The 27,377-nt window shown below is 38.1% G+C and overlaps 5 protein-coding genes and 1 pseudogene across 12 annotated transcripts; 2 read left to right on the plus strand and 4 right to left on the minus strand.

Annotated features, from left to right (window-relative positions):
• Positions 1-200: 200 nt before the first annotated feature.
• On the plus strand, positions 201-1,893 carry LOC103947717. Its single transcript, XM_009358661.3, has 2 exons — positions 201-357; positions 716-1,893. The coding sequence occupies exons 1-2, from the start codon at positions 295-297 to the stop codon at positions 1,454-1,456; spliced, it is 804 nt and encodes a 267-aa protein (XP_009356936.2). The 5' UTR covers positions 201-294; the 3' UTR covers positions 1,457-1,893.
• Positions 1,894-3,631: 1,738 nt separating this feature from the next.
• On the minus strand, positions 3,632-6,561 carry LOC125479460 (DNA ligase 1-like). 2 transcript variants are annotated; one of them, XM_048588750.1, is made up of 6 exons: positions 6,353-6,561; positions 6,175-6,248; positions 6,033-6,089; positions 4,964-5,041; positions 4,791-4,885; positions 3,632-3,995 (listed from the first exon to the last, which is right to left on the minus strand). In XM_048588750.1, exons 1-5 carry the CDS (start codon positions 6,441-6,443, stop codon positions 4,811-4,813), a joined length of 375 nt encoding a protein of 124 aa, XP_048444707.1. In that variant the 5' UTR covers positions 6,444-6,561; the 3' UTR covers positions 3,632-3,995; positions 4,791-4,810. The 2 variants fall into 2 exon arrangements, with proteins under 2 accessions (XP_048444707.1, XP_048444706.1); XM_048588749.1 differs by having other exon boundaries at positions 3,637-4,885.
• An 853-nt stretch (positions 6,562-7,414) lies between these two features.
• On the minus strand, positions 7,415-8,640 carry LOC125479461 (DNA ligase 1-like). Of its 5 annotated transcripts, none has more exons than XR_007260019.1 (5): positions 8,335-8,640; positions 8,198-8,254; positions 7,820-7,907; positions 7,698-7,746; positions 7,415-7,585 (listed from the first exon to the last, which is right to left on the minus strand). XR_007260019.1 is itself a non-coding variant. In XM_048588752.1 (4 exons), the coding sequence occupies exons 1-4, from the start codon at positions 8,352-8,354 to the stop codon at positions 7,448-7,450; spliced, it is 303 nt and encodes a 100-aa protein (XP_048444709.1). In that variant the 5' UTR covers positions 8,355-8,640; the 3' UTR covers positions 7,415-7,447. The 5 variants fall into 5 exon arrangements, 3 of the variants coding, with proteins under 3 accessions (XP_048444709.1, XP_048444708.1, XP_048444710.1); XR_007260020.1 differs by having other exon boundaries at positions 7,820-7,914; XM_048588752.1 differs by lacking the exon at positions 7,698-7,746.
• Positions 8,641-9,740: 1,100 nt separating this feature from the next.
• LOC125479459 lies at positions 9,741-11,748 on the minus strand (annotated as a pseudogene).
• A 901-nt stretch (positions 11,749-12,649) lies between these two features.
• On the minus strand, positions 12,650-13,285 carry LOC125479462 (DNA ligase 1-like). Its single transcript, XM_048588754.1, has one exon. It carries the CDS (start codon positions 13,079-13,081, stop codon positions 12,650-12,652), a length of 432 nt encoding a protein of 143 aa, XP_048444711.1. The 5' UTR covers positions 13,082-13,285.
• An 8,233-nt stretch (positions 13,286-21,518) lies between these two features.
• LOC103947718 (protein SOSEKI 3) lies at positions 21,519-25,840 on the plus strand. Of its 3 annotated transcripts, XM_048588947.1 has the most exons (7): positions 21,519-21,602; positions 22,033-22,237; positions 22,353-22,422; positions 22,523-22,647; positions 22,837-23,719; positions 24,986-25,294; positions 25,404-25,840. In XM_048588947.1, exons 2-7 carry the CDS (start codon positions 22,048-22,050, stop codon positions 25,474-25,476), a joined length of 1,650 nt encoding a protein of 549 aa, XP_048444904.1. In that variant the 5' UTR covers positions 21,519-21,602; positions 22,033-22,047; the 3' UTR covers positions 25,477-25,840. The 3 variants fall into 3 exon arrangements, with proteins under 3 accessions (XP_048444904.1, XP_009356937.2, XP_009356938.2); XM_009358662.3 differs by lacking the exon at positions 21,519-21,602 and having other exon boundaries at positions 21,678-22,237; XM_009358663.3 differs by lacking the exon at positions 21,519-21,602 and having other exon boundaries at positions 21,681-22,237; positions 22,523-22,638.
• The last annotated feature ends 1,537 nt before the right edge of the window (positions 25,841-27,377 follow it).

Consider the following 27,377-nt stretch of genomic DNA (forward strand, 5'->3'; position numbering starts at 1 on the left):
CCATCCACATAGCCATATTAGGCATTAGGACTGACTAGTGACTGTCACAGAGAGAGAGAGAGAGAGAGAGAGAGAGGAATTGGCCTTTGGGTTGGGTGGCTTTTTTGGCCTTTTGCCTTTTGTCCAACCTCCTCCAGTGAGGAAGAAAAGGAACAAACAACAGAAGAAAACAGTGACTTGAGCTCCTTGTTATAAGACCTAGAACCACCACTCAAAACCCCCACCTCTCTCTCTCTCTCTCTCCCTCTCCCTCTCTCGCACACTTCACTTTTGGTTCCATTTCTTCACACCAGCATGAACAACCACCACAGCAGCAGCCCTCTTCTTAGCAGCTGGGCTTACTACTGCCAAGGAAAGGTACCAAAGCAACCAAAAACAAACACAATTTTTGTAAATTTTCAGCTTCTTTGGAGCTTTCTGAACTTATAGTCTAATTTGCTCCTTGAATTTGCACAATGGGGTTTCTCTTCTCCACAATTTCATTCCCGACTTTCAATTTTACAACTTTACTTGGGTTTTGGTGAGCTTCTCATCATGCAAATTCAAGCACCTCCCGAGCCCTCGGGCGGAGTGTCCTGCTAACCCGAGGGCTGATGGCGTGCTTAAATTTGCATAATGGGGTTTCTATTTCTAACAATTTGAGACCCAAAACCTCAAATTTTATTACTTTTCTGAATTTTTTGCTAAAAATTTACAAACTTTTATGATCACACAGAGCATGGAAGAGTTGAGGCAGTCCCTTTTGTACACAACCGTGGAGCTTGAGCAAACAAGAGCAACAGTTCAAGAGGAGCTAAGAAAAAGAGATGATCAGATATCCCATCTCAAAGATCTGCTCCAAAAAGCCATCAGAGAAAGAGATGAAGCCCAAGGCAAATGCCACAGACTCCTCCTTGAAAAACTCCTCCTCCAACAAACCCAGCAGCAGCAACACCAGCAAACCCAGCAGAATCAGCAAACAGCTCCTCTCTCTGGAATTTCAAGCATTGAAGACGAACCCAGAAGAGGAATCGACTCCAACAATGGCTTCTCCTCCTCAGATTGTGAAGAAAGCATTGTTTCTTCCCCAGTTATTGACCCAATTCAGCAAACCCAGCAGCTGCCACCAGGACCATCATTGCCACACCCATCAGTGGAGCTGCTGCCTGAGAAGCCGCTGCCTGAAAAGGGAAAGCTTTTGCAGGCTGTGATGAAAGCCGGTCCGTTGCTTCAAACCCTACTTCTGGCAGGCCCTCTGCCGCAGTGGAGACACCCGCCGCCACCGCTGGAGTCGTTTGAGATCCCCCCTGTGACCATTCCTTCACCACCACCTCAACCACCATTGCACACCCAGCTCCAGCACCAAGACTCCTCCTTGGCCAACGTTAGCTGCGGCATAGTCAACAGAAAGAGAGTCCTCTGTGAGGGCTCTGCCTCTCCTCCAGAGACCAAGTTCCAAAGGGTTGCCCTCCGCTGACTCTGCAGCTGCTGCTTCAGATTATTAGTATTAATCTACCCCTTATTTTTACGGTTCGCTATTTTTAAAAATTAATACAACTAAAAGGTTAGTGAGGATGAAAACAAAACCATGAATTTCCAAAATTTCAATTGGGTTTTTGTGACTTATCCATCTAGCATTTGTACAGAGAGAGAGAGAGAGAGAGAGAGAGAGAGAGAGAGAGAGAGAGAGGTTTGTTTCCAGGTTAACTCAGCGAGAGAAGAAGGCAGTAAAAAATTCAGAGAGCTTTGTTTGTTTATTGGGGGTTTAGTTTTGCCTATTTTCTTTATGGCCCTTCACATTCTATTTTGGTCCATAATGTGAAAGGGGACTTGGAATTTTATCCAAATTGTTGTGGGATGGAAAATGTAACTCTGGATTCTAGTTCAGTAAGTTATGTTCATTTTGTTTGTCTTGGTCGGACGGGTAACGCGGTTCGGAAGCTCTGCCCCGGGATTTCTCTAGATTGAGACGGAGCAAATCAAACACTAAGATTGTAGGTGTGGAGTTGTTGAAGTTTTGGAGAAGATGGGTGGTGTGGCCAACAACCAGAAAGGTTAAGAGCCCTGCTTGTCGGTTTGAGTGGAACCCAAAAATCAGAATCAGGATCTGCTACTGGTGTGATGTATGATTATATATATACATATATATATATATATATATATATAAATATATATTTGGGGGGAAGCATGATTGTTCAAGTCCAATCCCCATGTTGAATTCTCTCAACATCAATATTTGTTCTCCCTCCTTTCTAGTTTAATTTTTAATTCTAAATTAACTAAAGCATTTTTTTTTTTCTAAGCTGCACCCACTTACTTGTTTATACTTATTTAGCTTGAGCCTTTATCTCTCAAAAGTGGAGCAAATTATTGCAGGTTAATCCTACTTGCCAATAGCATTTCATTACTAAAACATACTCAGTTGACTTTGCAGTTGCTAATTCATTGGCAATGAGCAATGCGGGCACACGTTAGGTACTCCCAAAACTTACGAGAGAAACTCAGTTGCAACGAGGTGTATACAGTTCTTTTTCTTCTCTCTTCTTACGTGTCGCGACTTGTAAAGAGAGAGACAGAGAGAAAGAAGCATATGTATATTGATAATACATCTTGTTGCAGCTAAAGTCGTTTAGAAAATGAAGGTAGAAGCCCAGTTTACTATTCCAAGTGAAAATTGAGAGCCGAGTACAATATATTCCATCAGTTGTGGCACCATCAAATGCTATTAGGTAAATATTAGTAAGTTTTGGTAGATAGAAGAAGTCATGGAGCAATTTTGGTTGTATGCACAGCTCAAATAGTTGCAATCCTTGTATGTATGGGACTTAGGCCACAAGTGAGCCAAGTGACAAGACGTTAGGTTTTCAACAAGAAAACAACTCGACTTGCACATGGAGACACGTCACATGTGACGTTCCAAACCAAAGCTCTCTAATATAGCAATTCCCCGGCCCATACTATTCTCTTGTAAAGTATGGTTTGTTGTTAAAATAATTACATTTCAATTAGTTCGTGTTTTGGCGAGAGATTTTCACTTCTTAGGTCCGGTTATAATTGAATGGATTACAAAATGTTAGGCTGAGGAGGTTATGAATATTGTCTATGAGCATTACAAGGGCATGCGAGAGGGATTTGCAGCTGGCTTTTTTTTAGTAGGAATTGACAAATTACTCACATATCTTTTGTAATGCTCATGGAGCACATTCTCAATACTTTAAAAACTTAGTCCTGATGTAAATATTCCAGAGAAATTTTAATTCAACCCAAACTACGAGAATGAGATTTGCGAACTTTAGAATAGAAGGAGAGCATATTGATCTAGCAAACTTAACTAGATCAAGTGCATAAGTATTATTTTAAGTGTACTTAGAAGACAATCATGTGGCGTTACTATTCTACTCAAAATATAGCTTGTGGATTTGTTTTTTTATTAATATACCTTAAAAGTTAGACATATCAACTATATCGTCTACTTTTAGAATAATACTTCATATAACTTGTGTTTCAGCTTATAACACGTAAATTAAGTGCTTGTAAGTTCAAACTTACACATTATACTTTTGTTATTATACAGTTTAAACCTATATGAAACATGGGATTAAATTATATAGTAATGTAGTAGTGGTTTACAACTACAAGAGGAAAGTTCCTTGGAAGCCAGAGTGATTGCAATTTTATTGCCCATCGTTCGAGTCATCCTCCAAATTGAAAACGTAACTCCATGGGCTTTTCAAATCCACCAATAATAATACATACATAACAATAATTATGCGACTGTTTCAAATTTTCTTTTGATTGTACACATTTAACAAATAAAAACTAACAACGTGTATCAACAGTCGACAATCAACCACACTTATAACAAAAGTTGAAAAAGCTAACATTTTGAGTAACAGAGAAGACTTAAGGACCAAACAATTCCACATCGATAATGCACTTGAAATCTTCACCGGAGATTGGTACTGAAGTTGAAGGGACTTGAAACTTTCACCGGCCAGCCCGAACCGTGCCCAACCCTACTAATAACTCAAAATACGTTAAAGTTTCTGGAGGCAAATGTGAAAAACCCATAACTAGTTAGAATATTTGGACCAAAAGGAAAAACAATCCAAATCCTGAAGCGGTGGCTGACTAAAATCATTGCTTGTTCAACACGGCAGAGGCTAAAGGAATCGAAGATTCACTGGTTTGAGAATGACCCTCTTGACCAACAGCTCATGGTTCAAAGGATTAAGACAAGACCTCCCTAATCTTAATCCTAATCCCATCCCTTCAAACTGGAAGCATCTCTGTCACATCCCCTTCTTCTCCTTTGTTATCATTACATCTTAGAACTAGGACTTCTAGACCATTCTATACATTACATTACCCTTCTTTTGGGGGTTTGAAGATTTGATGCAGCCATGTACTCAAGTAACATGGCGGAATCGTATTTTTAGGCGCAATGTGTTGAAATGGATGTAGACAAGCACACAACACAGCTGTGCCTATGCTATTATGAAAGAAATATGCTAGGGACAGTCGCCAAGGCGTGCAAGAATGACTCCTGGTCGTTGATGTAAGTGTGGGCCCAACCGCATCATTGGGCGGAGTTAACAATGTTTGCACACAATATGAACTCGAGAGTTTCGTAACAAACAATTAAATCCTAAATGATGAGCAGCCCAATATAAAATTCTCAATGTTTTGACTCCTCTATATGTAGCCTCTGGCACCAGACTATGGGTGAAAGCACCCAAGAACGGCAATCCATCATGTAACGCTTAAACTCTATCGGCCTAAACTTTAAAAATTCACATTGAGATACTCACATGACTGCTGCTTTCTTTACTCAGAAGACATCGGCTCCGTTGTCAATTTGATTGTTTGAATGGTTGATGGCTTGAGCATTATACAACTCCGCTACCTGAACTTAGAACAAGTGTGTGAGAGCAGATACATATCAATATTGTACAATTTTGCGTTTCAAATTAACTTTCTTCACCTGTTCAGACGATCTGGCTTGCTCTGGAGGTTTATCTCCCCGAACACGAATTAGACATGGAAAGCGGAGAGAGATACCCTGATCTCACGTGCACATAGAATTAGATGAAGAAAACACATCATCTAATTCACATTTCACAAAGTAATAGCAAATATTGACAAGTAAAATAAAACATAATCCAGTGAACACTTTGATAATTCACATTTCACAAATTTGTAGTTTACCACTTTGATAATTTCTTTATATTCTGCAAACAAGTTGAGACTTATAGTAGCTCAACCCATGGAACAATTTTACAAACTAATACACATGCGAGAAATAATTCAAAAAGAACACCATTCCATGAATTTTGATGGTAACTTTTACTTGTATCAAAAACAGGATCAATCTAGTCTTTTATATGGATTTTCTCAAAGATCTATCCGTACAGCTTCAGAATCCAAACTACTGGACGGATCAAATACTGTCCAGGATGTGCTTCAACGAAAAGGTAATCAGGGCCAACAATTCTAACTCTTTGGATACGTTTGTTCCTCGGGACTAGCATCCCGGATAGGGCTAGTTTTATCCTGATTCTATCAAACATGGCCTTATTTTGGAACCAGACTGGGGGTGACTCATGCATCCTTAGGTCTCACTGTTCTGGCCAAGTTGAAAACGGGGGCCAAAGAAGCCCTACTTCTCACTTTGTCAACTCTAACGACGAGAGCCCTACTGGTTTCTCCTACTTCTTATAGCTGATGGAGGTGTACAGGTGTACAGGTGTAGCATTAAGTGATAACTGGGACTGGTGTCAGGTCTGGGAAGTCTTTTATAAATACTATTACATGTTTTTTTACAGCTCTGTGGGCACTATCTTGCCTTCTAGTGAAAACACGCCAAACATGGGACAAAAATAAATTCACGCCAAGTAAATCTACGCTAATTCCTGTAAGTAGTCCAAGCCAGGCAAATCCTGTATATCAAACATGCCCTGAATGTGCAAAATGAACTCGGCAACACAATCGAAGTGCTGAGGGAGTTCTATTAAAGAGGTATATGCACAGAACAAAAAGGCAATGGTTACTACCTCTGAGGGATCAAACCATACATCTGGATTCAATGAATCAGAATACCTATAATATGACTGGAATTGACAAGAACGCAAAATTAGCAAGAGAATCCGAAGAACCAAATACGTAAAAATCAGACCGAAAGAAGGAATCATAGACCTTAGGTTTGGGTATCACTTTAGTAAGGAGACTGGCAGAACGTTCTTCAAGCATTGCTTCAGTGAGTCCAGTGCCTGTATAGCATCAAGATATACAGCAGACCGATCAGTAATAGGTACAACAGATTTGGAAATCACTGAAAAAGTTGCAAACACGTACATAAATAAATTGCACTGACCTACTTTACAAATGCTTTGAAACTCTTCATTATTGCTATCATAACAAGCGAGGAGAATGCACCATAGACACCTAAGGAAGACCAAGATCATGATGTCAGCTCCACCTTGTCTTTCAATGTAAGAATAAGACGATGACAGTTTAAAGAAGAAGAATATTGCATCACTGCTACACTGAAGATAAAACTAATAGATGTAAATTGCAACCCTAGTGTAGATGATAACACCTTGTTCCATCTCTTCTTGCGCTTTATTTTTCAGTTTCATTAAAGTTAAAATTTTCCTATGAAGTAATACTATTGATGCCCTAAGGCATCCTCAACCAAGAAAAAACCACTAGAAAAGGACAGTTGGCACTTTAAACTTCACGCACTCCCCATTCTAGACACATGAAACTAATACATAGAGATCGAATGGCAAGATGTAAAGTTTCAATAGGTGAAATCTTGAATGATACTACTGCCCATTACTTTGTTACATGTATGTAGAATATAACCTTTTCCCATTAATAATTAACTTCTATTACACCAGAGGTGCATCCTTCCCGGTCCTCTCATACTGGGGAAAGGTCATTGCAATGCTCTAACGCCCACACCAGATATGGACCTAATGACCGAGAAAAAAAAAAAAGGCTTTGTGTTCTCCAAGTGGTCTTAGTGTGCTAGCCGCTGCTTCATTTATAAACCTTTTGGCAGTTTTTGTTCCTAAAGGAAATTAGAGATGCCACTGAAAGCTGCTTAATCAAACTGGTTATATACCAATCCAAACATTTACCTGCTTCAAAAACTAAGGGAAGCTATCAGCATTTTGTTTTCCACTGCGGACATAAATATAAATTCAACTCATGAATAGGAACGACAAAGATAGAGACTCAATGAAAAACAATGACCTCCTTACATCCTAACAACATCAAGAAAAAGAAATAGTAAATTTCGAAGTCAATTCGTTTTACTCTACTAAATAATCAATCAGACATGCTGGTCATACGATATGCAGGACTTGGATATTGGTTATTAATTTCCAGAGAAGCCCAATTGCTCCCATCCAAAAGAGAAATAACAGTAAATTGTAAACTGAATTGAGAAGAAAGAAAAAAGCTATACCTCTCTACGAACTTTCAGTTGTTCCTGAATAAGTGGTCGGCCATTAATATACAACATATCAAAAGAAAATATGCAGACTTCAACCTTGATATCACTCACGCTCACATTTTTACGAGGTCTAGTGCTGAGTACCTGAAACGATAATATCTCATGAAGTCTTTTATATCCTAACTCAACAATAATCAAAATTAGAGGGTAACTGCTGCTCTTCCGTAAGTGCTTTACTCAAAATGTTTTGACTTACATTTGAGAAGATTTCTGGGACGAAAACAAATATGGAGTCAGCCCAACTCCTATAGGTGGGTAGGAAACCATCATGAAGAGCACCAAGAATAAAATCTGGACTGCAGTGCGGAAATAATTTACCTGGAACGGCAGAATTTTCTGTTTTTCACAGTCGTAAGCAACGATTTCGCAATCCAAAACAAATGATGTTACATATGACTTCTTTAACCTGCAAGCTGACAGAAAATATTAGTAGATAAAAATTCAGGAGCACAATTAACATTCTGGATAAAATGAGGTTGGATAACATGAAGTTGCCACCATAGAGCTCTTTCATGATAAATAAATAACCAACAAACTATTTACCCATCGCTCACGGTTAAATGCACTTCCGATTGATTCAGTTTATATTACCAGAGAACTCAAACTTTTGGATTTTATTCCAGAGTAACAAACTCCCCACGTATTCTCACACCTAAGTTCAATATGCAATATCATACAACCAAGATAGAAGCGTACCTCGACACTGCAACAACAACATCAGGGTACTTTCCAGTGTTTCTTTCAGCATTTCGACTGTATATCTCAACACGATCGTATACAACATATCACAAAGCAAACAAGATTACATGCTGGAATTAACAAGATGGTATCACCTGGGCACGTTCTCCATCATACTTGTATTCACTTATGTATTCTGTATCCTGAAACTTCTGTACAATCTCAGATACCCCTTTAGTTGGTTTTGCTAGCATAGGTCCAACTGGGACACCCAAAGTAAAGTTGCATATCTCTGGAAGATTCCACACGCTGCCACTTAAAAGGGCAGGGACGATTTTACCGTAGCTGATTGGAAATACTTATATTTTCATAAAATCAAGCATATTTGTATAACAGCCAAAATTCTTGTTATCTACTAAATAACCCTACAAGACACAAAAGGATCTAAACACTTATCATATTGCCAATTCAGTAGCATATAATATACTCAGTATCTTCACAGTCAGTAGCAGCAACAAGAAGTGCCTTGATATGGTATTTTTTTTCTTCTCCTGACTATCCTTCCCAGATTCCTGTTAAATTTCAAAAGCGAGGGTAAGTTAATTACAAGAAAAATGTCCTATAATTTAAAATTTAACCCCTCCGCAGAAGCTTCATATCTTATCCACCAGTAATGGTAAAATTACCAAAGAGAAAAAAGTTCACCAGCTGAGCTAACTGCATCCCGTACAGTATAATATTATTTTGGTCAACTACATTTGGTAAAATCTAACCATCTCCACAATAGTTATTTTCCCTAAATATTTACAATAATTTGGTACATCAAAAGTAAAAGGGAAATTCTCCTTGATAAACAACATGAAGGAACATAATTTAACCCCTTTTAGCTTTCATAATTCGTAAATACAATAATCGTCCTTTTGTTTCTAGTTCTAGCTAAAATGAAAATTTCCAAACAAAATGTTCTTTTGAGAAGAAACATAAAGGCAGTGTCAAGGGCAGTGGACTTTGATCACCACCAAATTTACACTCACACATTGTTTTGAAAATGTGATAACTTATTAACAGAATCCATATAAAGTTATAGTACTCGAAAAGGCGAAAAAAAAAAAAAAAATCAATTGAGAAAAAAAATTGTACTTATCAAGTCCAGGCCCCTACATAAAGCAGCTCATGGCAAGTCGACGAAATGTACTGAAAACCTTGGTGACTGTTAATGCGTCAGGCTTGCGAAGAATGGTCTCCGTTTGCAACACGACCCAGATCTCCCTTTTCCTATAAATTTGAACCTCATTTATCAGTAAAGGAAAGAAAAATGAACTGCATAATGAGAGTGAAGTTCCTAGAAGATTTAAAACACAAAAAGCATGTAACGTGACAGGTAACTCAGATAGTAGAAGATTTAAAAAATCCCACACAACTCGCCATGATGTAATGACACAAATCAACTATGTCGGGCAAGGATTTATGACTTTTCGGTTCATTAACCTCCCTGCATTATATCTGTTATAACTTGCTCTACATCTTCCACAATTGCACAAAGAGAGAGTAACAGAAGAACAATACAAACAATACAATTTCATTAACTGCCTTTCCATCTTTACAATCTCCTATTTATCCATTAACAAGTAACTAACTACTAACAACCTTGTACAGATGTCATCATCCTAGTATGCCATCTGGCAGTATCCTAACAATACCCCTCCCTTAAAACCAATCTTACAAAGTAAGATTTACAATTTGAACTAAGTACAATTGAAAACCAGCAATAAAACCGGGAACAACAAAATCACAAGAATGTATCAAAGGATCAACAATTTCTGAAAACTGGAGCTTCAAATCACTCCTTCAACGTCAATTAGTGAAGAACCAATTTTCTGACAAATCAGCGACAAATGCAGAAAGTTGATCCTTGACCTTTATCCAGGACCATCCCAGCTCCTTAATTACCCCCTTGGATCTCATCATTTTCCTTACTTCTACCGCTTCCCTCCATTTTCCTTTAGCAGCATACATGTTGGCCAGGGTTATGTGAGTCGCTGTACAACTCGGATCCAATTTAAGGATCTCATCTACAGCACGTCTTCCACAGTCGGTGTCACCATGGAGCCTAAAAGCTCTAAGGAGAGTAGACCAAACAACAGTATCCTGTTGAAATGGCATACTTTTGATCATATCCTCTGCCTCACCTAACCGTCCAGCTTGATAGAGGAGATCAACGAGCAGCCATAGTGTTCTTTTGTAGGATTAATCCCAAAGTCATTGCTCATTGAATTGTAGTGGAAACCAAGATCAACCATTCCAGCATGGCAACAAGCAACAAGAACACCGATGAAGGTCACCAAGTCTAGTTTCAGACCAACCCTAGGAATCTTCTTAAACAGAACAATGGGTTCTCGGTAGAACCCATGTTCAGCATATCCATTAATCATCGCCGTCCATGAAATAATATCACTAAGTTCTGTCACATCAAAGATCTTTGCAGCTTCTTTTATACTTCCACATTTCGAATGCATATTCACAAGAGCACTTTGTACCATAGATGTAAACTCTAAACCGACAAACAGAACATGAGCGTGCAGTTGTTTCCCTTGTTCAAGCATTGCCATGCTTCCACAAACACTCAATACACTAGCAAGAGCAAACTCATTTGGTTGTGGTCCGTCCTTTCTCATCCACGACAAAAACTGAAAAGCTTCTTCCCCGTAACCTCCTTGAGAATACCCGGCAATTAAAGTGCTCCATGAAACAATATCTCTCCTGCTCATCTCATGAAACACCTTAGAACCTGAAGCCAAACACCCACATTTCGCATACATGGTTACAATGGAATTTCCCACCAACAACAAAGAGATAAGACCCCTTTGTAAAACGTGGGCATGCAATTGTTCACCCCATTCAACTCTAGCAAGATTGGCAACTCTAGATATGACACCTGCAAAAGTGTATTCGTTAGGACTGACACCGGCTTCCTGCACTCTTATAAAGGCTTTGATTGCACGGTCCTCTTGACCTGTCCAAACATAAGTTGTAATGATTGAAGTCCATGAAAAGACATCTTGTATCCTCATTTTTTCAAACAACTGCAACCCGTAGTCTAATTTGCCACCACCCTTATCCTGAATGCCCTTGCAGTAGTCACGATCGAGAACAACATAGCAAACAACACAGCAAGCAGTTTCAAATATGGAGAGAGGGAACTTTCTTTCATTTTTTCTGTTCTTGTCCATAAAAGCTTCTAAATTACCAGCATACTCCCTATGAATGATCATGGAAGAATCAAAACTCACCTCACATTTGACCACCTTGGAACAATCAGCAACACAATCTTTATTCTGGGACTTCGAATTGAAAAGCCTCTGACTAATTGTTCCACCCTTGTCCCGAATTCCCTTGCAGTAGTAGCCCATGGAACGATTGATAACACAGAAACTTGAGTCCTCACAGCTTGCCAATAAATCCATTGACTCAAAACTGGAGAGAAACTTGGTACCTCCTTTATCACAAATGCTTGTATGGTAGCCAAGTTTAATATCAAGAATGTAACCTTAGTTCGACATTTTGTCGAGCAGGTAGAGTGCACGCGAACCAGGCAATTTAGCTTTCTTGAACTCAACATTAGAAACATGAATTTCCAAAATGAAAACTTTGGATTTGCCATTCTTACAATCAGATTCAAGAACAGTCGCTGATTTCGAATGAAGAATCTTTGAATATTTGTTCTGCCTTTGTCACGAGTGAATTCATGGAAGCCAAGCTTCAAAGAAGCAATGTCGACCGTTTGCTGCAGTCCAACAAACACATGGTGGGCATCATTTTCACCAGATTTCGCAACCGAAATTAAAACCACTTCAGGGAAAGAACCCACTTCAGGAAAAGAACAAAGACCCACATCACAGAGCAAGGAGTCTTCACCTTTCTTGGCCAACAATTTCGAAGCATAATTTTTTTTCTCCGTTCCTATAAAGTCACAATCAGAAACAGGGAACCCAGAAACCAAATCGTTTGTGGCACCTGTTTTGTAATCAAAATCAAGAAATGGAGGACTTTGCACAGAATCTTTAGCTTCCCTGTCAAACAAATCGAAAACCTTCTCGTTCTCCCCAGCCAGAACTTTCAAAGAAAACCCAAAACTTACTTGAAATCTGGGGTTGGAACGAAATGTCGCAGAATCATCGTCGTGGTGTTTGCCGTAGTCGGGGAACCTTCTTGAATCTCTTCAATATGGGTTGCAGACAAGGAGGACTTTTGGGCTTGTATTTTGGACGGTACTGAGACAAGAATTCATCCACCTTCTCTCGGGCACGAACCTTTTCCTTGTGGAAGGATTGAAGCTTGAGAACAATTTGATTAGACTTCTCAAGAGAGAGAGGAGATGTCGATTTGATGAACGGCTGATGCGTCGGTGTAGCTGCAGAAGATTCCACACCAAGTTTTTCCGCAAGCAACTTCAATTGAAGAAGAATTAAATCAGTGGTAGTCTTGAAATCGGTCCGAAATTTGGCCTGAGAAATCCTGAATTCTTCTTGAGACTTCTTGAACTCGTCGGACTTGGCTTCCCGATTGGAAACCCTCGATTCCATGGTTTTGCAAAACGTTTGCGGCGGTATACAACGGAGAAGGATACACAAAACCCACATTGGTAATACCTTCTATTGCTTCTATTGCGGGTGCAATCCTATTGGCCGCAAGATAGATCATAGGAACCAAATCCTCAGGCGTGGTGTACATTACAGTCCTCAACATGTTACAAACAATATCCGTGATCACAATCCGACCTGTCTCTTTGTCAAGCAAATCGAAAACCAAACAAACAAACACAAAAGGAATCCTCTCGCCCTGGCCCCAATTCGCCACCAATTTCGGGTCAAATTCCCTGGCTTTCTTCTTCAATAGCGGCATTCGGCTCTTCAATTCCTCAGTCCGCTCCTCAGCACCCGCCGCCACACACACTTTCTTCCCTGCTGGAACTACCTCGTTGCCGCCACAGCTCGAATTTTCTTGAGCTTCTTTGATTTCCTTGGATTCCGGAGCTTTAAGTTCCACGGATTCTGGGTCCTGGGTTGTACGGCACTTTCGAGCGTAGATAGCAATTGGGGGTTTTCGATAGGATTAGTGGGGTCTAGGGTTTTTCGCTTCTTGGATGAAGAAGGCTGGAGCTTTTTCTTGGCGGCGGGGCGCCGGACATGAGTACGTCGAAGGCGGAGGGGCGGGAGGACATGGCGCGAATATTAGGGCTTTGGGGGGAGAGGGAAATGAGAGGAAGAGAATATCGTTTAGGGCAGAAGAGGGAGATGGGGTTGTGTAGACGGCGGCGAGAGCGGAGACGAAGACAATGACATGAACAGAGAGATCGTGAGAGCATCAAATGGAGAGCATTTGGGAGAGTGAGGGTGTGAGACTCAAGAGAGAAATGGCGGGAAATGTCGTTCAGCGTTCTAACTAACTATCAAGAATTAAAACTTAAAAAATCTCTTTCTCCAGTTCAAACTTTCTATAGGAAAGAAAAATACACTTATGAACAAAGCAGTGTAGAGTGAGATTTTTGGAGTGCCAATAACACTTCCATTTGTTTATTCTTGTAATTATTATTGGCAGTCCAAACATCATAATCGATAATTTGGAAAATAATACTAGTCCTAAAAATATTGATGTATTTGGAGTTTAACTGTTTTTAAGTTGAAAATTATAAAGAAAATGATTGATCTTGTCAATCAAGATTCAAATGAAATATGGTGAAATAAATATTAAATCAATGTGTTACCCTCAATTTATTAAAAAAAGAAAAAGAAAAAGAAAGATCATCAAATTGTCAAACCACGAAAAATCGACAATCTCATAAGTTTGGTTGTTTTTCTTTTTGGGATTTTTGATTTTGCCGACCTCTAGTTTTCACACTAAATATAAGACTAGTCTTGTAATTCAAAAGAGTTATGTTGAATTTAGTAAGATAAAGTGTGATGAATTTGCTACAATTGCGGGTTTCGCTTTCGTTCTGGTCTTGTGCCATGCCCTATAATTTAGAGAATCATAAATGCTTCAGTTAGGAAATTGGATTGAATTTTGCTCCAAGTTGTCTTAGCCGCCAAGAAAGAGATCTTTTAAGCATGATAGGGTTCAAATAGCACGTAGCGTTTCCAGACAATCTTTCCAATTTGCCTCAAAAGCAAGAAGCAGTGCATCCTCATTATCTTCTAGTCACTACAACCCTACATGGATACAAGGTTTTCACTGAAAAGAATTCAAATTTCAACATTTGCACCTAAGAACACGATCTACAATTTTTGTAACAATTCTTGACAAATCTCAAGATTGTTAATACCAAAGTAACAGCGGAACAACTTAGTGTAATTCGTAATAATTCGGTGTTTATTCACAAATTAAACATCCATATTTATAGAATGAATGACCATAAACTCAAACAGAAATTGAGGAACTTGCAGAGAAACGGAAGATCATAAGGTGATATCGTGGATGATTCCTAGTCATTGATGTAAGTGTCGAGACAACCACATCAATGGCCGGAGTGAACCATGTTTGCACACATGGGCCACTATCCGAAGCACTGACGGATCCATATAGGGACCCGGGGGGACCCGGGATCCTTCGGAAGCCCAAAAAACACTTGTGATCGACCTTCAGTACCTTCCAACAATTTGGGCAGGTGTAGTGGAGAGGCTTGTTGCCTCCATGGATGTGCAGGCAGCATTGCTTATAACAAAGAAGAAGAATAGGTTTTTAGCTTTTGTTTTAAAAGACCTAGCCAAATCGACAGCGTTTTTGAGCCAGGTCATTATAAAAAATTTAAAAACTAAAATATCTTTGTTTTCTCTATAGAGCCTGAGAACCCCGGTCTTTTCTAGTATCTCCAAATTATATTTAAGAACTCCCAGCACCAATCGTCGCGACCTTCCAACTTTAAATCCAAGTTACCCTATTCCCCACCACCATTTGCCCTTCCACCGCCTTTAGCTGCCTAATTTTATTTCTTCCAAATTCATATACGTTTTTTAATCCTAGACTCTAGTTGTAACTCCTAATTAATAATATATATATATATATATATGTTACATTAACAAATTTTATCTTTGTAGAGTCACTCATTGCGTTATGTTATTGAGAAGAATTTGCTGGTTTTATTACCTTTGAGATTAATCTTGATTTATTCAATGAACCAAATTCAGTAGAAAATAGTGATATGGAACAAAATTAGTCTAATATTTTTTTTTCTTTTTTTGAGCTTTTATGTTCGGACCCCCCGAGCTTGAAATTCTGGATCCGCCACTGATCCTAAGCATTCCTGAATTTGAATTAGAGACAATTATTTCGTTGAATTTGAATTTGAGATATGTTGCACCTTTTATCGTTTTAAAAGTTCACATTGAGATACTTACACATGCTATATCAACATGTATGTAGATCTCTTTACACAGAAGCCATCTCTAGAAATGAGTAGAATATGAGCACTCTGTTCCCTAATCATCTTCGCTGTCATCTTTGGTGCCATCTTTGTACATGTTGGCAATCTGAACTTCACAGAAGTGTGAGAAAAAATATCCATAGAATACAATCTTGTATTTCAAATTAACTTTCTTCACCTACTTCAATGATGTGGCTTGCTCCAAAGATTTAGTGTTCGTTTGGAAGTATTTTTAAAATGACTAAAAGTGTTTCTAGTGAAAATGCTTATGGAACTATTCCTTAGTAAAAGTGCAAGAGAATCCCAAAAAAATACTTTTAAGTGTTTTTAGAACCTAACAACATTCATGCAAAATGTGTCTTCAGTCATTCTAGGACAAAATGATATCAAGGGCATTATGAGAAGAAGTTGTAGTCCAGCAAGTCTAGCACTTAGGGCTAGTTTGGTTTTGTTGTGCTTTGAAAAAAAACTGATTCTGCTGTGCTGTAAGAATAAGCAGTTGTGAAATAAAGTAGCAGAGTGTAGAGTGTTTGGTAAACTTTTTTGTAAAAGTGCTTTTGAAAAAAAAAAAGAGTAGTATTATAGTGTTTGATAAACGTTTATGTAAAACAGATGTGAAAAAAAGCTGGTTTTTCAAAACTGGGTTTTGCAGCTTTGTGTTTTAGGCTTGTTTTCATCCAAAACTGTGAAAAAAAGCTGAAGTTGAATGTTTACCAAATATAAAAAAGCTCCCAGCTTTTTTTTATAGCCAGAATCATCTCAGTACTAAACTTGGGCTTAGAAGCAGAAGTACAAGCCTACCTATGTAACTATCCTTAATTGCATTGTTTTGACAACTAAAAAACATAGGAATTCTAAATTTCATTAACCTTCTATCTTTCTAACCGGAAAACTTCCGTCACTAGAGATTAAGGGGAAAAAGAAGTTCATTTGACAAAGTCCCAAGCATGCAAAAAAGTAGTTCACTTAGTGTGCTTGTTGTCCTCAGTCAAATCATGTTGCACACATTTCAATAAATATCGACATATGCTTAAACAATCTGATGAATGATATCGAGATAATTCATCTAGTGTTGACAAAACTTATCGAGATAATGCCTAACGAACATTACATTAAACATTTGATGGGCACATATAAAATATTAGTCGATGCACTGTTGCTATTGTTATAAGACACATGTATATGTATCCTTAATTAAGCATCAAAGGTGTCACATCCCGGCCCGGGGCGGATTACTTCCCGGGTCCGCTCCACCACCATAGCACGATATTGTCCGCTTTGGGCTTACCATTCCCTCACGGTTTTGTTTTTGGGAACTCACGAGCAACTTCCCAGTGGGTCACCCATCATGGGATTGCTCTAGCCTCCTTCTCGCTTAACTTCAGAGTTCCTACGGAACCCGAAGCCAGTGAGCTCCCAAAAGGCCTCGTGCTAGGTAGGGATTGGAATATACATTTAAGGATCACTCCCCTTGGCGATGTGGGATGTCACAATCCACCCCCCTTAGGGGCCCGACGTCCTTGTCGGCACATACGCAACCAGGGTTAGGCTCTGATACCAATTTGTCACATCCCGGCCCGGGACGGATCACTTCCCTGGCCTGACTCCACCACCGTAGCACGATATTGTCCGCTTTGGGCTTACCATTCCCTCACGGTTTTGTTTTTGGGAACTCACGAGCAACTTCCTAGTGGGTCACCCATCATGGGATTGCTCTAGCCCCCTTCTCGCTTAACTTCGGAGTTCCTACGGAACCCGAAGCCAGTGAGCTCCCAAAAGGCCTCGTGCTAGGTAGGGATGGGAATATACATTTAAGGATCACTCCCCTGGGCGATGTGGGATGTCACAATCCACCCCCCTTAGGGGCCCGACGTCCTCGTCAGCACATCACGACCAGGGTTAGGCTCTGATACCAAATTGTCACATCCCCGCCCGGGGCGGAATGTGACAATTGGTATCAGAGCCTAACCTTAGTTGCGTATGTGCCGACGAGGACGTCGGGCCCCTAAGGGGGGTGGATTGTGACATCCCACATCGCCGAGGGGAGTGATCCTTAAATGTATATTCCAATCCCTACCTAGCACGAGGCCTTTTTGGGAATTCACGAGCAACTTCCCAGTGGGTCACCCATCATGGGATTGCTCTAGCCTCCTTCTCGCTTAACTTCAGAGTTCCTACGAAATCCGAAGCCAGTGAGCTCCCAAAAGGCCTCGTGCTAGGTAGGGATTGGAATATACATTTAAGGATCACTCCCCTCGGCAATGTGGGATGTCACAATCCACCCCCCTTAGGGGCCCGACGTCCTCGTCGGCACATACGCAACCAGGGTTAGGCTCTGATACCAAATTGTCACATCCCAGCCCGGGGCGGATCACTTCCCGGGCCCGCTCCACCACCGTAGCACAATATTGTCCGCTTTGGGCTTACCATTCCCTCACGGTTTTGTTTTTAGGAACTCACGAGCAACTTCCCAGTGGGTTACCCATCATGAGATTGCTCTAGCCCCCTTCTCGCTTAACTTCGAAGTTCCTACGGAACTCGAAGCCAGTGAGCTCCCAAAAGGCCTCGTGCTAGGTAAGGATGGGAATATACATTTAAGGATCACTACCTTGGGCGATGTGGGATGTCACAAAAGGGCACAATCAACTTTTGTGCACAATGCCCATTTTTTTTTGTAATGTTCACTTGTATATTTTCAATACTCCGAGTGGTTCTGGAACTACCTTACTCCCAATATACATCACACACCATGTACAAAGGGAATCATCCGTAACATTTGTGTTCTGGCTTCCCATCTAGGGTATGTTGTGTTTAAATTCTCTACTCGATGTGTAGTAAAGCAACTCATGAAGTGGTTGCCTTTGTGTTTAGAGAACACAGTGTTTTTAGGTAGGATCAATTTGAACCCATTTGACTCTTTAATATTTTAGTGGCTGATGCAATAACATTGGCTTTTTTGTGAAAAGAAAAGAAAAAATAGAAGATGAATTACTTACTAGTTTAGGAGAACTTTCTTTCATGTCTAAGTTTCTTAACATGAAAAGTTATTTTCTTTATCCTTAATCTATTTTAAATTAAAAAATTATTTTGTCATCTAGTACTGCGGTTTAGTGATATTCCTCTTCACTCGTAAGTGAGAGGTTTTAGGTTCAATTCTTGCCAAAGGCAAATTTGAATCACATTGTGAAACTAAGTCCAACCCCCTCACTTTTTTTACACTTTTTACACTAAGGGAAGGGGGAAATTTGGTTATGTCACACAATCGGCAACCTAATTTGGTATCGAATTCACCATCCACAATATTCAAATATAAGATCTCTCACTTCCAAATGAAAATAAATATCACCAGATCGTAATACTAAGTGATCACCCCCTCACTTTTAGTGTAGATTATATCGTTTCGTTTGTTCACAAAAAAAAAAAAAAAAAAAATGAAATTATCTTATTCACCTCGAACTTGTAACAAGGCAGCATGTGTCCTTCAATAGGATAACTTTGAACCTGTAACCTTATTTAATATTTTTTCTGCTAATGTTAATGTTTCTATCCATATTTGATTATCAATAAAATCAATTTATGGTTAGTAAAATTTCTAGATACAACATGAGGCCTGAATTGAATAAAATGTTTGAAGGCCCCAATCTATAACACATGATAAATGACATTGATAATACAGCAATGCCCTCGTTAACAAGCTACTCGGTGCCATGTTTTGTGGGATTTTGAATTTTCTAATATTTTGGACCATATGGCGATGATCATCAATTAATTTAGAAAGTTGAAGAACATTACAAATATTATTGTCATTTAGTACTTTGATCTAATTGTATTCTTTTTCATTTGTAAGAGTGGTGGTTTAGATTCGAGTCATGTTAAAGACGAATTTAAACCACATTATTACTAACTCGTTGTGAGACCTAGCTCATTCGTTTGTTGAAAAAAAAAACATTATAAACATTATTTGGCCAAAAAGATTAATTCAAAAATGATAAAGAACGACTGAAATAAGGGAGCAATAATATTGTATTATGTCGTTTATAGAACAAACAAAAAAAAGATATCCACCAAAAGTTATGCAAGATTTGTGAGACTAAGTCTCTACAAACTTCCTACCACATATAATAGACCTATTTTTTTTTTTTTTTAAAAGGGGGAATAGGGAAGTGATTTCCTCTTACACACGATTATAATTATGACATTTGAATTGAATACAATTTTTTCTTAATGAAACGATAGTGCTAGTGAGTTAGATATTTAATTGTTAAGGGTAGAGGGAGAAATCAGTGAGGATCAAACTTGTATGAGGGTGCACAAATATGATTATTTTTCGGCACTGAGGTAAAACATCATCTACTTGAATTGAATAATCTAAAGGAAGTTTTAACGAAAAGTCTACGGTACTGTTCACTTTAACGAAAAACCATATTTTTACACTAAAAAGTCAAACTTGGTACTATTTACTTTACCCTTTATTTTGTCCTTATCGTTAAAACTCAAAGTTTTCAAACTATTTTTTTTATTAATTTTCCTTAATCTAAAAGATAATCAAGAGACAAAAATAAATAGATATGTGGAGAATGAGAAAATGGATGTGCGAAAATAATTTCTTCTATTAAAGTATTATTCCAACAATTCGTCAATTACCCTAATGTTAATGTCTCATCTTTAAAGCAGGTGCTATCATCATTCGACTGACATCTAAGCTCATGAAGTTATTATAGAGTAACAATTTTGGCAATCCCATTTTAACTTGTAACAACTCTCAGTGAATTACTTCCTAATGAGAAGTGTTACTGATACTCTAAAAATCTCATTCTACATTCTTCATAAGTGTATTTTTTTTCCTAATAGGAGTATAGAATGTGATTTTTAAACTGTTAATAACAATTCTCTTCCTAATTTATCCACACTCACAGACTCACAGTAAAAGTGCCAAAAACTGAATTGAAAGTACGAAAATCACTACTTTTATTCCAACACCTAACACACACATGGAAACAAATGATAACGGAAACCCTCCAACCAAGTTGACAAATTATCTTAAACAATTGGATTTCGTGTCAAACACACGGTCCAACACACTAAGTTTCATAGTACAATTGATTGAAAATTTGAAGGAAAAAAATAAATCCCAACTAATTATATTATAATATTTGATGTACCGGATTGTGTTTCTAGCATACTGAAAAAATTCTATTTGATTTCGTGTCAAACACACGATCCGACACACTAATTTTCATAATACAATTTATTGAAAACTTGAAAAGAAAAAAAATTCCAACCAATTATATTATAATACTTGGTGTACCCAATCGTATTCCCAGCATATTAGAAAATTTCTCGTGTTTTATATTGACAACACGACAAGATTGAATAATTCACCCTCCAAGTTGTAGTTAAAAAGAACCAAGGTGAAACTTTGACTTGATTTTTTACAAGGATTTTTTACTTCATCTGTATATCTGTATATATAAAGACCATTCACTGTCATCAGAAAGAATTTTAATCATCCCTGGCTATCACATGACAATAGGGTAAAAGTTAAAACTGTACAGAAATACACACACACACACACACACACACTATTATTAAGAAAATCCTTGTCAACTTTTTTTTCTTTTATTTATTTATTTTACTCTTATTTTTTATACACACCATTTACAAAAGGAGTGTAAAATAGTAATTTTGTATCTTTTAACAAAATAATAATCATATCCTTATTTTTTCTATTTTACTTTTTTTTGTTTTTTTGAAATAATGACAATCATATTTTTTTAATTTTACCCTCATTTTTAACACATAATATTTACATAAAAAAAACAAAACAATAATTATGTAATATTAAAAAAAATGTACTTATTAAAAATTGTTCACACACAAAGTATGTGTTCCTTGCTAGCATAAAATAATACAAACATGGCAACAGCCAACCAAACCGATGGAAAAGCAGAGAGATAGACTCGTCCCGTTGAAGCCGAAGCAGCCACTGTTCTTTTTTCTCCGGTAATAAATTGTGGCTTTTTTTTCCTCTTCTCTTTGAAGCATTTTGTCAAACACTTTACACGCAGTCGTAAATACAACATATATACAGACGCATGTATGCTTGCACGCAGTGTGTGTAGCCAAACTCTCTGCAAATGCATTAAATGCGGGCGTCCTTTTCCACTTCCTCCATTTTTGATCAGCTTCTTCTCTATGTTTCTTTCTGTCTCTGTTTTCTTGTCTCGTTGTCTCTCCCCATTCTTATATACCAAATTCAGATTCCTGATTGGTTTCAAAGGTTCCAACTCTCTTACACTACCTCTTCGATCCGATTTACTCTACCATTCAAAAACCCACAATTTTTTTTTTTTCTGCGGTTTTCTCACTGATCTGAGCAGCAAATCCGCCATTGAAGCTCGGGGAACTGGGTTTAAGATTTAAATTTTTTCAGAAAACGAAGGAAGTAATGGAGGGTAGGATGAAGAAGTACAGCCAAGTGAGTCCGGAAAGGGCGAAAGTGTGGACTGAGAAGTCGCCCAAGTACCACCAGAACCGCAAAGTTCCTGTGGTTTACTATCTCTCTCGAAATCGGCAGCTTGAACACCCCCATTTCATGGAGGTTCCTGTAACATCTCCTCAAGGGCTCTACCTCAGAGGTATTCAAAGTTCAAATTGTAAAAAATGAATTTCTGGGGTTTTTCTTGGTGGGGTATTTTGATTTTCTGAATTTGCTGAGACTTATTTGTGAATTTTAATTTTGTTTGGTTGCAGATGTGATTAATAGGCTTAATGCTCTGAGGGGCAGAGGCATGGCTTCCATGTATTCATGGTCTTCTAAGAGGTGAATTTCTAGTCTTTTTTTTTTTTTAATCCCAAGTTTTTGAAAATGGTATCTTTTAAGGCAGTTTTGTAATTACTTTGGTTTGGTTGAATGAGTGCAGAAGCTATAAGGGTGGATATGTTTGGCATGATCTCTCTGAAGATGATCTGATTCCTCCCGCCCATGGAAATGAGTACGTACTCAAAGGTTCTGAGCTTTTTGAAGAATCGAATTCAGGTAAATGCGGTACGTGATTCAATTTCTCATTGTTTGGTTACTAGGAATTGTAGTGAATGATTTCAAACTTGTCATTTAATTGCACTCAGAAAATATAACTGCTTATTCAGTATTCACCATAATTTTCGATTCCATGGATAAGAAATTTAAGATCCTAAATGTGGATAATTTGTTTATTCATCTGTTGTTTCTGTCCAGGTCGGTTTAGCCCGTTGGCAGAAATAAAAATCCAGAGCTTGAAACAATTACCGGAACCTGCATCTTCTAGAAGCCAAGATGATTCTTCTTCGTCGTCAAGTTTGAATGGGAAGGAAACAAAGCATTCTCAAGAAGATGAGCTCTCTCCTCCGGTTCAACGTCTCGAACGCTCTTCCAGTGCATCTCCAGAGTCTACGGTTGGAAAGAATTCTTCGTGGGGCGGTTCACTGAGCTTGACAGAGTACAAGGTTTACAAGAGTGATGGTTTGGCTGATGCTTCTACGCAGACTGAAGAAAATGGGAACAAACCTAAAGCATCAGAAACATGTACAAGGGGTGTTTCCACAGATGATGGGTCGTTGGAACCGGATTGCAGTTATTATCATAATCGAGTGCTGTGTGTGAAAGAGAACTCTGAGATTTGCAGTGATTCAGTTTCCCCTCCTCGGTTTTCCCCCAGCCCATCTTCATCAGGTGGGAAGACCGAAACTTTGGAATCCCTTATTAGGGCTGATGTTAGTAAACTCAATACTTTTAGAATAGTTGAAGGGGAAGACGTACGGATGCAAAACAATCCAAGGGTTAAGGCTACTAATGTACTTATGCAACTCATCTCGTGTGGTTCAATATCAGTGAAGGATCACAGTTTTGGTCTTATTCCAACCTACAAGGCCCAGTTTTCCCATTCCAATTTTCGCTCCCCATTATTCTCCACTAAAGTAATGCTGGGAGAGCTGGACTGCCTCTCAGAGAATCCAAGGCTAATGGGTTTGAGATTGGAAGATAAAGAATATTTTAGTGGGAGCTTGATTGAGACTAAAATGCTCAAGGAGGAAGATGGATGTACAGCTTTAAAACGATCGTCCTCATACAATGCTGACAGGTTAGCCTAGTCATAAAATTATCTTTCATTTCTTTTAGAAGTTTACACACCTTTTGTTTTAAACCATGAGTATTTTAGGGTTATCTCCTAGCATGTAGTAGTAAGATTGAAGTAAATTTAGTCAAAATCATACTCAGGATGGTAAAAATTGAGGTGCAGGGCTGTTTATTAGGGAACTTATACAGTTTACTTTGATGGTGAAAGCCAGGGATTCAACCAGAGTTAGGAAGTTTCTTACTACCTACCAGAATGTCAATTCTTAAATCTGATGATTCAATTATAGAATTTGAATGCTTTAAGATGGGACCGTACGTATGAAGATCCACAAATCTAGGGCCGTCAAACCTGCCAAATTGTGTTCTAAGTTGATCTACTTGAGCTTGGGTCCCTTGGATGCCGCTTCATTCTTGTCTATGCAAGTGAATTTTTAACTCAAAGGTTTGGTATATCACACAAACAGGAGAGCACAAATTTGATGCAAGTGCTTTATCAAAAGTTATGATTGGTTGCTTCTCACTTCTGAACTTCTAAGTTAGGCCTGTTCAAGCAACGGGACACCTTGAAGTAACAAGTTTAAGTTGGCTTCGGTTTATTAGGGTAGACAGGAAATCTTTGTTTTTTGTCAAGTGAAGAGTTTAGCTGTGGTAACTTTATAAATGTGTAGTTTTATGACTTTTGTAATCCTCTATGTTTTAAATAATTTTCCCCTTGTCTCTGGATGTAGGTTAATCACATTGAATTTGTGCTCTCTTGCTATTGTGATATATTTTGGTTTCTCTTCTTTATGATGAATGTGCTTCTACTGAAATTTTAATTAATCATAAAACCTAAACCTGTTAGATCAGATGTTAGCATCACAGTTTGATGCTAAAATAAAAAATTATGTCAAATCATGAGTTTTTCTTTGATCTGAACAAGTAATGAAGCAGATTCACTTCTTTCTTTTGATAAAATGATCCAATTCATTTCTGATGCTGGCTGAAACAAATTCAAGGGGCTACATGTCCCAGGTCCACCTAGTTGCCATCTTTCGGAGTTCCTCTTATTTGGGGATAAGTTTGTCCGAGTATTCTGGAGTTTTTGTTATAAAAGTTGTGTGGGTAATAAGAAAGGATTAGCCTCTTTGGAATTTGTTGATTGAGAATTATTTGTATCTGTTTGGAAGGGTGGTCATTGGTTAAATGGCAACTGTCCATATTTCCGATAGCATCGTACGTGCAGTTGTAACTATTTTATGGTTCAAATGCTAAACTTATCAACTTGCAGGAGTTGTAAGAAGCTGGATTCAGTAGAGGACAAAGAGCAGTCTACATCAGGACGTTCGAAATGCATTCCAAGATCAATCAAAGCTTCGCTGAACAAGCATCCACGAAGTGAATCTATGAGATTCCCCATTTCCGATAAGCCAAGGAACTCCTCAGATGTAGTTGGTGGTGCACATATCAATACCCATAGCGTATCCAATGGATGTAGCAAAAGAATCACAGACCCTTCATCTCTTAAAAAGCAATCGAAAAGGTTAGATTCGTTTAGAGAAGAGAAGGAGAAGGAGAAGGTGATCAAAATCGAAGAAAGTTGAGTGCCGAGTCCTCCCCCATTTTCACCTTTTTCAAATTTATTACTGTAATCCAGTTTTGTTCTTGTCAATGTTGGTTGACATTTTGTTTGTTTTCCTCCAAAACAGGCTTGCTTCAGGAGCTCGGGTTATAATCCAATCCAGAGCACCTTTCGATACCACTGTGGTTGGCAGTTCGTAGACACCAGCGCTGAAGATAAAAGCAAGGGGTAATTTTTCAGGTGGTTTGAAGTTCAAATGATGTAAACTTATTGGCGGGTAAGGCAAAAAGTAATTTTTTATATATCTGAAAAGTAAAAAGAAAGGAGCAAATCACTTATTTGCAAAGGGGATGGTCCTGGTTGGTGGACCTACTCCGTTTCCTGAGATATGGAGTTGGATTTTTGGGTGGGGTTGTTCAAATGGGTTTTCTTTTCCTCTTTTTATGTAACTAGGGTTTCAAAATCTTCCTTTTTACTGCAATGCTTTAATTTTAGAACAGTTCCTCTAGCAGCAGCATGGTTTAGGTGCTGCCTGCCTGCTATTACCAAAGATGTGTTTCAATCTCTCTCTCTATTTGGGAAATTACACCCGTGGATGATGCTAATCTACACAACCATTTTTATTTCTCATATACCCCTCTTAATTTTCGACTATTAGAATTAAAGAAGATCAAATGATATGAATTAACAAGTGGAGAAAAATGTGTGTAGATGGGCACCACTCATTTTGGCGAAATCTACAATGCATCAATGTATCGCACACTCTGCGGGGCCTGAGTTGATTCAACCTATCAGACATGATTGTTTCATCTAAACATTCAAATTCAGTCATTTAACTTGAGCAATGTATTGCATTAAGAACGCAACTTACATGAAACGAATTTACTGTACTTGTGTGAAGACAGGTTTACTATACTAATTGAGTTCAACATCTCATTGGATTCCTTGTGTCTTGTCGTAAAGTGGTTGACTCTTGGGCAAAAGGTACTTTTGACTCTCATTTCTCAAATAAAAAATGTCCTTCGAAAGCTCAAAAGCGACTTTGGGGTTTGGTGGTAGCAACTTGCCTTTCCCCTTGTTGACAAACTAGATCTCTTCTTTTGGGACAAAGTAGCTTTCCAGGAAATGTGGTATGGGCTGTAAAAGAAAAGTACTAAATCTGGTCACATTCGAGGCTCTCCGAATTCTCTATGCGAATATAAACATCGTATCACATGTTATATTGACATATTAGTTCCTAATATCAACACATATTGGTAAAAGGGGTTTTTAGATCCAGGTTCAAAAATATGGATGATTTTTAAGAGTGAGTCTAATTACCTAATTATATGTATTTATTTTTTGAATGCTTATTTTATATTTTCTAAAAATATTAAAAATCAATTAAAATCTTCTAATATTATGAATTTTCAACCCCAAAAAAATATAATTAATATCTTATAACGAAAATATAATATATTGATAGAAGTGATCTTGAGTCAAAATCGATAGAAGTGATCTTGACTCTTATTTTGGTTTTTAAGATTTAAAATCGATAGAAGTGATCTTGAGTTTGTTTACCATTAATCATTTTAATCTTTTCGTGAAAAATTTCCACTAAATAAGAATAAAATAAAATAAATACCATCAATTTTTGTCTAATTATTTTGCCTATTGTTTATTAAATTGAAGGTATTTTGTTGTTTTGATCCTTATTTAACAAATTTTTTTTTTAAAAAAACCAAAATAAGTGATGATAGACAGGAATTACTTCTATTAGTTTCAGATCTTATAAATCAAAATTAAGAATTATGCCAGTTTAAAAAATTAGTTTGACTAAAAGCCGATTTATAATAAAAGTGACTGTTGCGTGAGTCGGTCCTCCAGCAAACTGTCCCAGTGTTTTGCATGTTAGGGTGGTGGAGACTGGACTGGAGATGGACTGATTGGATGGATTGGATTGGATTGGACTGGAGAGTATTTGCGTTGCGTATCAAGTAGTAAAGTCGTTTCTCACGGCAGTGCCTAGGCTGTCCCGTCAAGAATTTTTATACCATGCACAACAAAATCACACAATAATTTGCTCGAATCTAGTGCTTATTGCAAGTGATAGATTGCTGGT

This window comes from the organism of the source record quoted next, unplaced genomic scaffold, assembly GCF_019419815.1.
Source record: "Pyrus x bretschneideri cultivar Hongxiangsu unplaced genomic scaffold, Pyrus_bretschneideri_v1 Contig29, whole genome shotgun sequence".
NCBI lineage: Eukaryota > Viridiplantae > Streptophyta > Magnoliopsida > Rosales > Rosaceae > Pyrus > Pyrus x bretschneideri.

Excerpts from the sequence above, each read along its gene's own strand:
- LOC125479461 (XM_048588751.1), bottom strand. The coding sequence starts at position 8,354 with ATGATGGAGAACGTGCCCAG. Across the intron at positions 8,255-8,334 it reads ATGATGGAGAACGTGCCCAG|TCGAAATGCTGAAAGAAACA; the intron begins GTGATACCATCT and ends TGAGATATACAG. Across the intron at positions 7,586-7,697 it reads TCCCAGAAATCTTCTCAAAT|GTACTCAGCACTAGACCTCG; the intron begins GTAAGTCAAAAC and ends TTATCGTTTCAG.
- LOC125479460 (XM_048588750.1), bottom strand. The coding sequence starts at position 6,443 with ATGATCTTGGTCTTCCTTAGGTGTCTATGGTGCATTCTCCTCGCTTGT. Across the intron at positions 6,249-6,352 it reads TCAAAGCATTTGTAAAGTAG|GCACTGGACTCACTGAAGCA; the intron begins GTCAGTGCAATT and ends GATGCTATACAG. Across the intron at positions 5,042-6,032 it reads TATGGTTTGATCCCTCAGAG|GGTATCTCTCTCCGCTTTCC; the intron begins GTAGTAACCATT and ends ACGTGAGATCAG.
- LOC103947717 (XM_009358661.3), top strand. The coding sequence starts at position 295 with ATGAACAACCACCACAGCAGCAGCCCTCTTCTTAGCAGCTGGGCTTAC. Across the intron at positions 358-715 it reads CTTACTACTGCCAAGGAAAG|AGCATGGAAGAGTTGAGGCA; the intron begins GTACCAAAGCAA and ends ATGATCACACAG.
- LOC125479462 (XM_048588754.1), bottom strand. The coding sequence starts at position 13,081 with ATGCCGCTATTGAAGAAGAAAGCCAGGGAATTTGACCCGAAATTGGTG.
- LOC103947718 (XM_048588947.1), top strand. The coding sequence starts at position 22,048 with ATGGAGGGTAGGATGAAGAAGTACAGCCAAGTGAGTCCGGAAAGGGCG. Across the intron at positions 22,238-22,352 it reads TCAAGGGCTCTACCTCAGAG|ATGTGATTAATAGGCTTAAT; the intron begins GTATTCAAAGTT and ends GTTTGGTTGCAG. Across the intron at positions 22,648-22,836 it reads ATCGAATTCAGGTAAATGCG|GTCGGTTTAGCCCGTTGGCA; the intron begins GTACGTGATTCA and ends GTTTCTGTCCAG.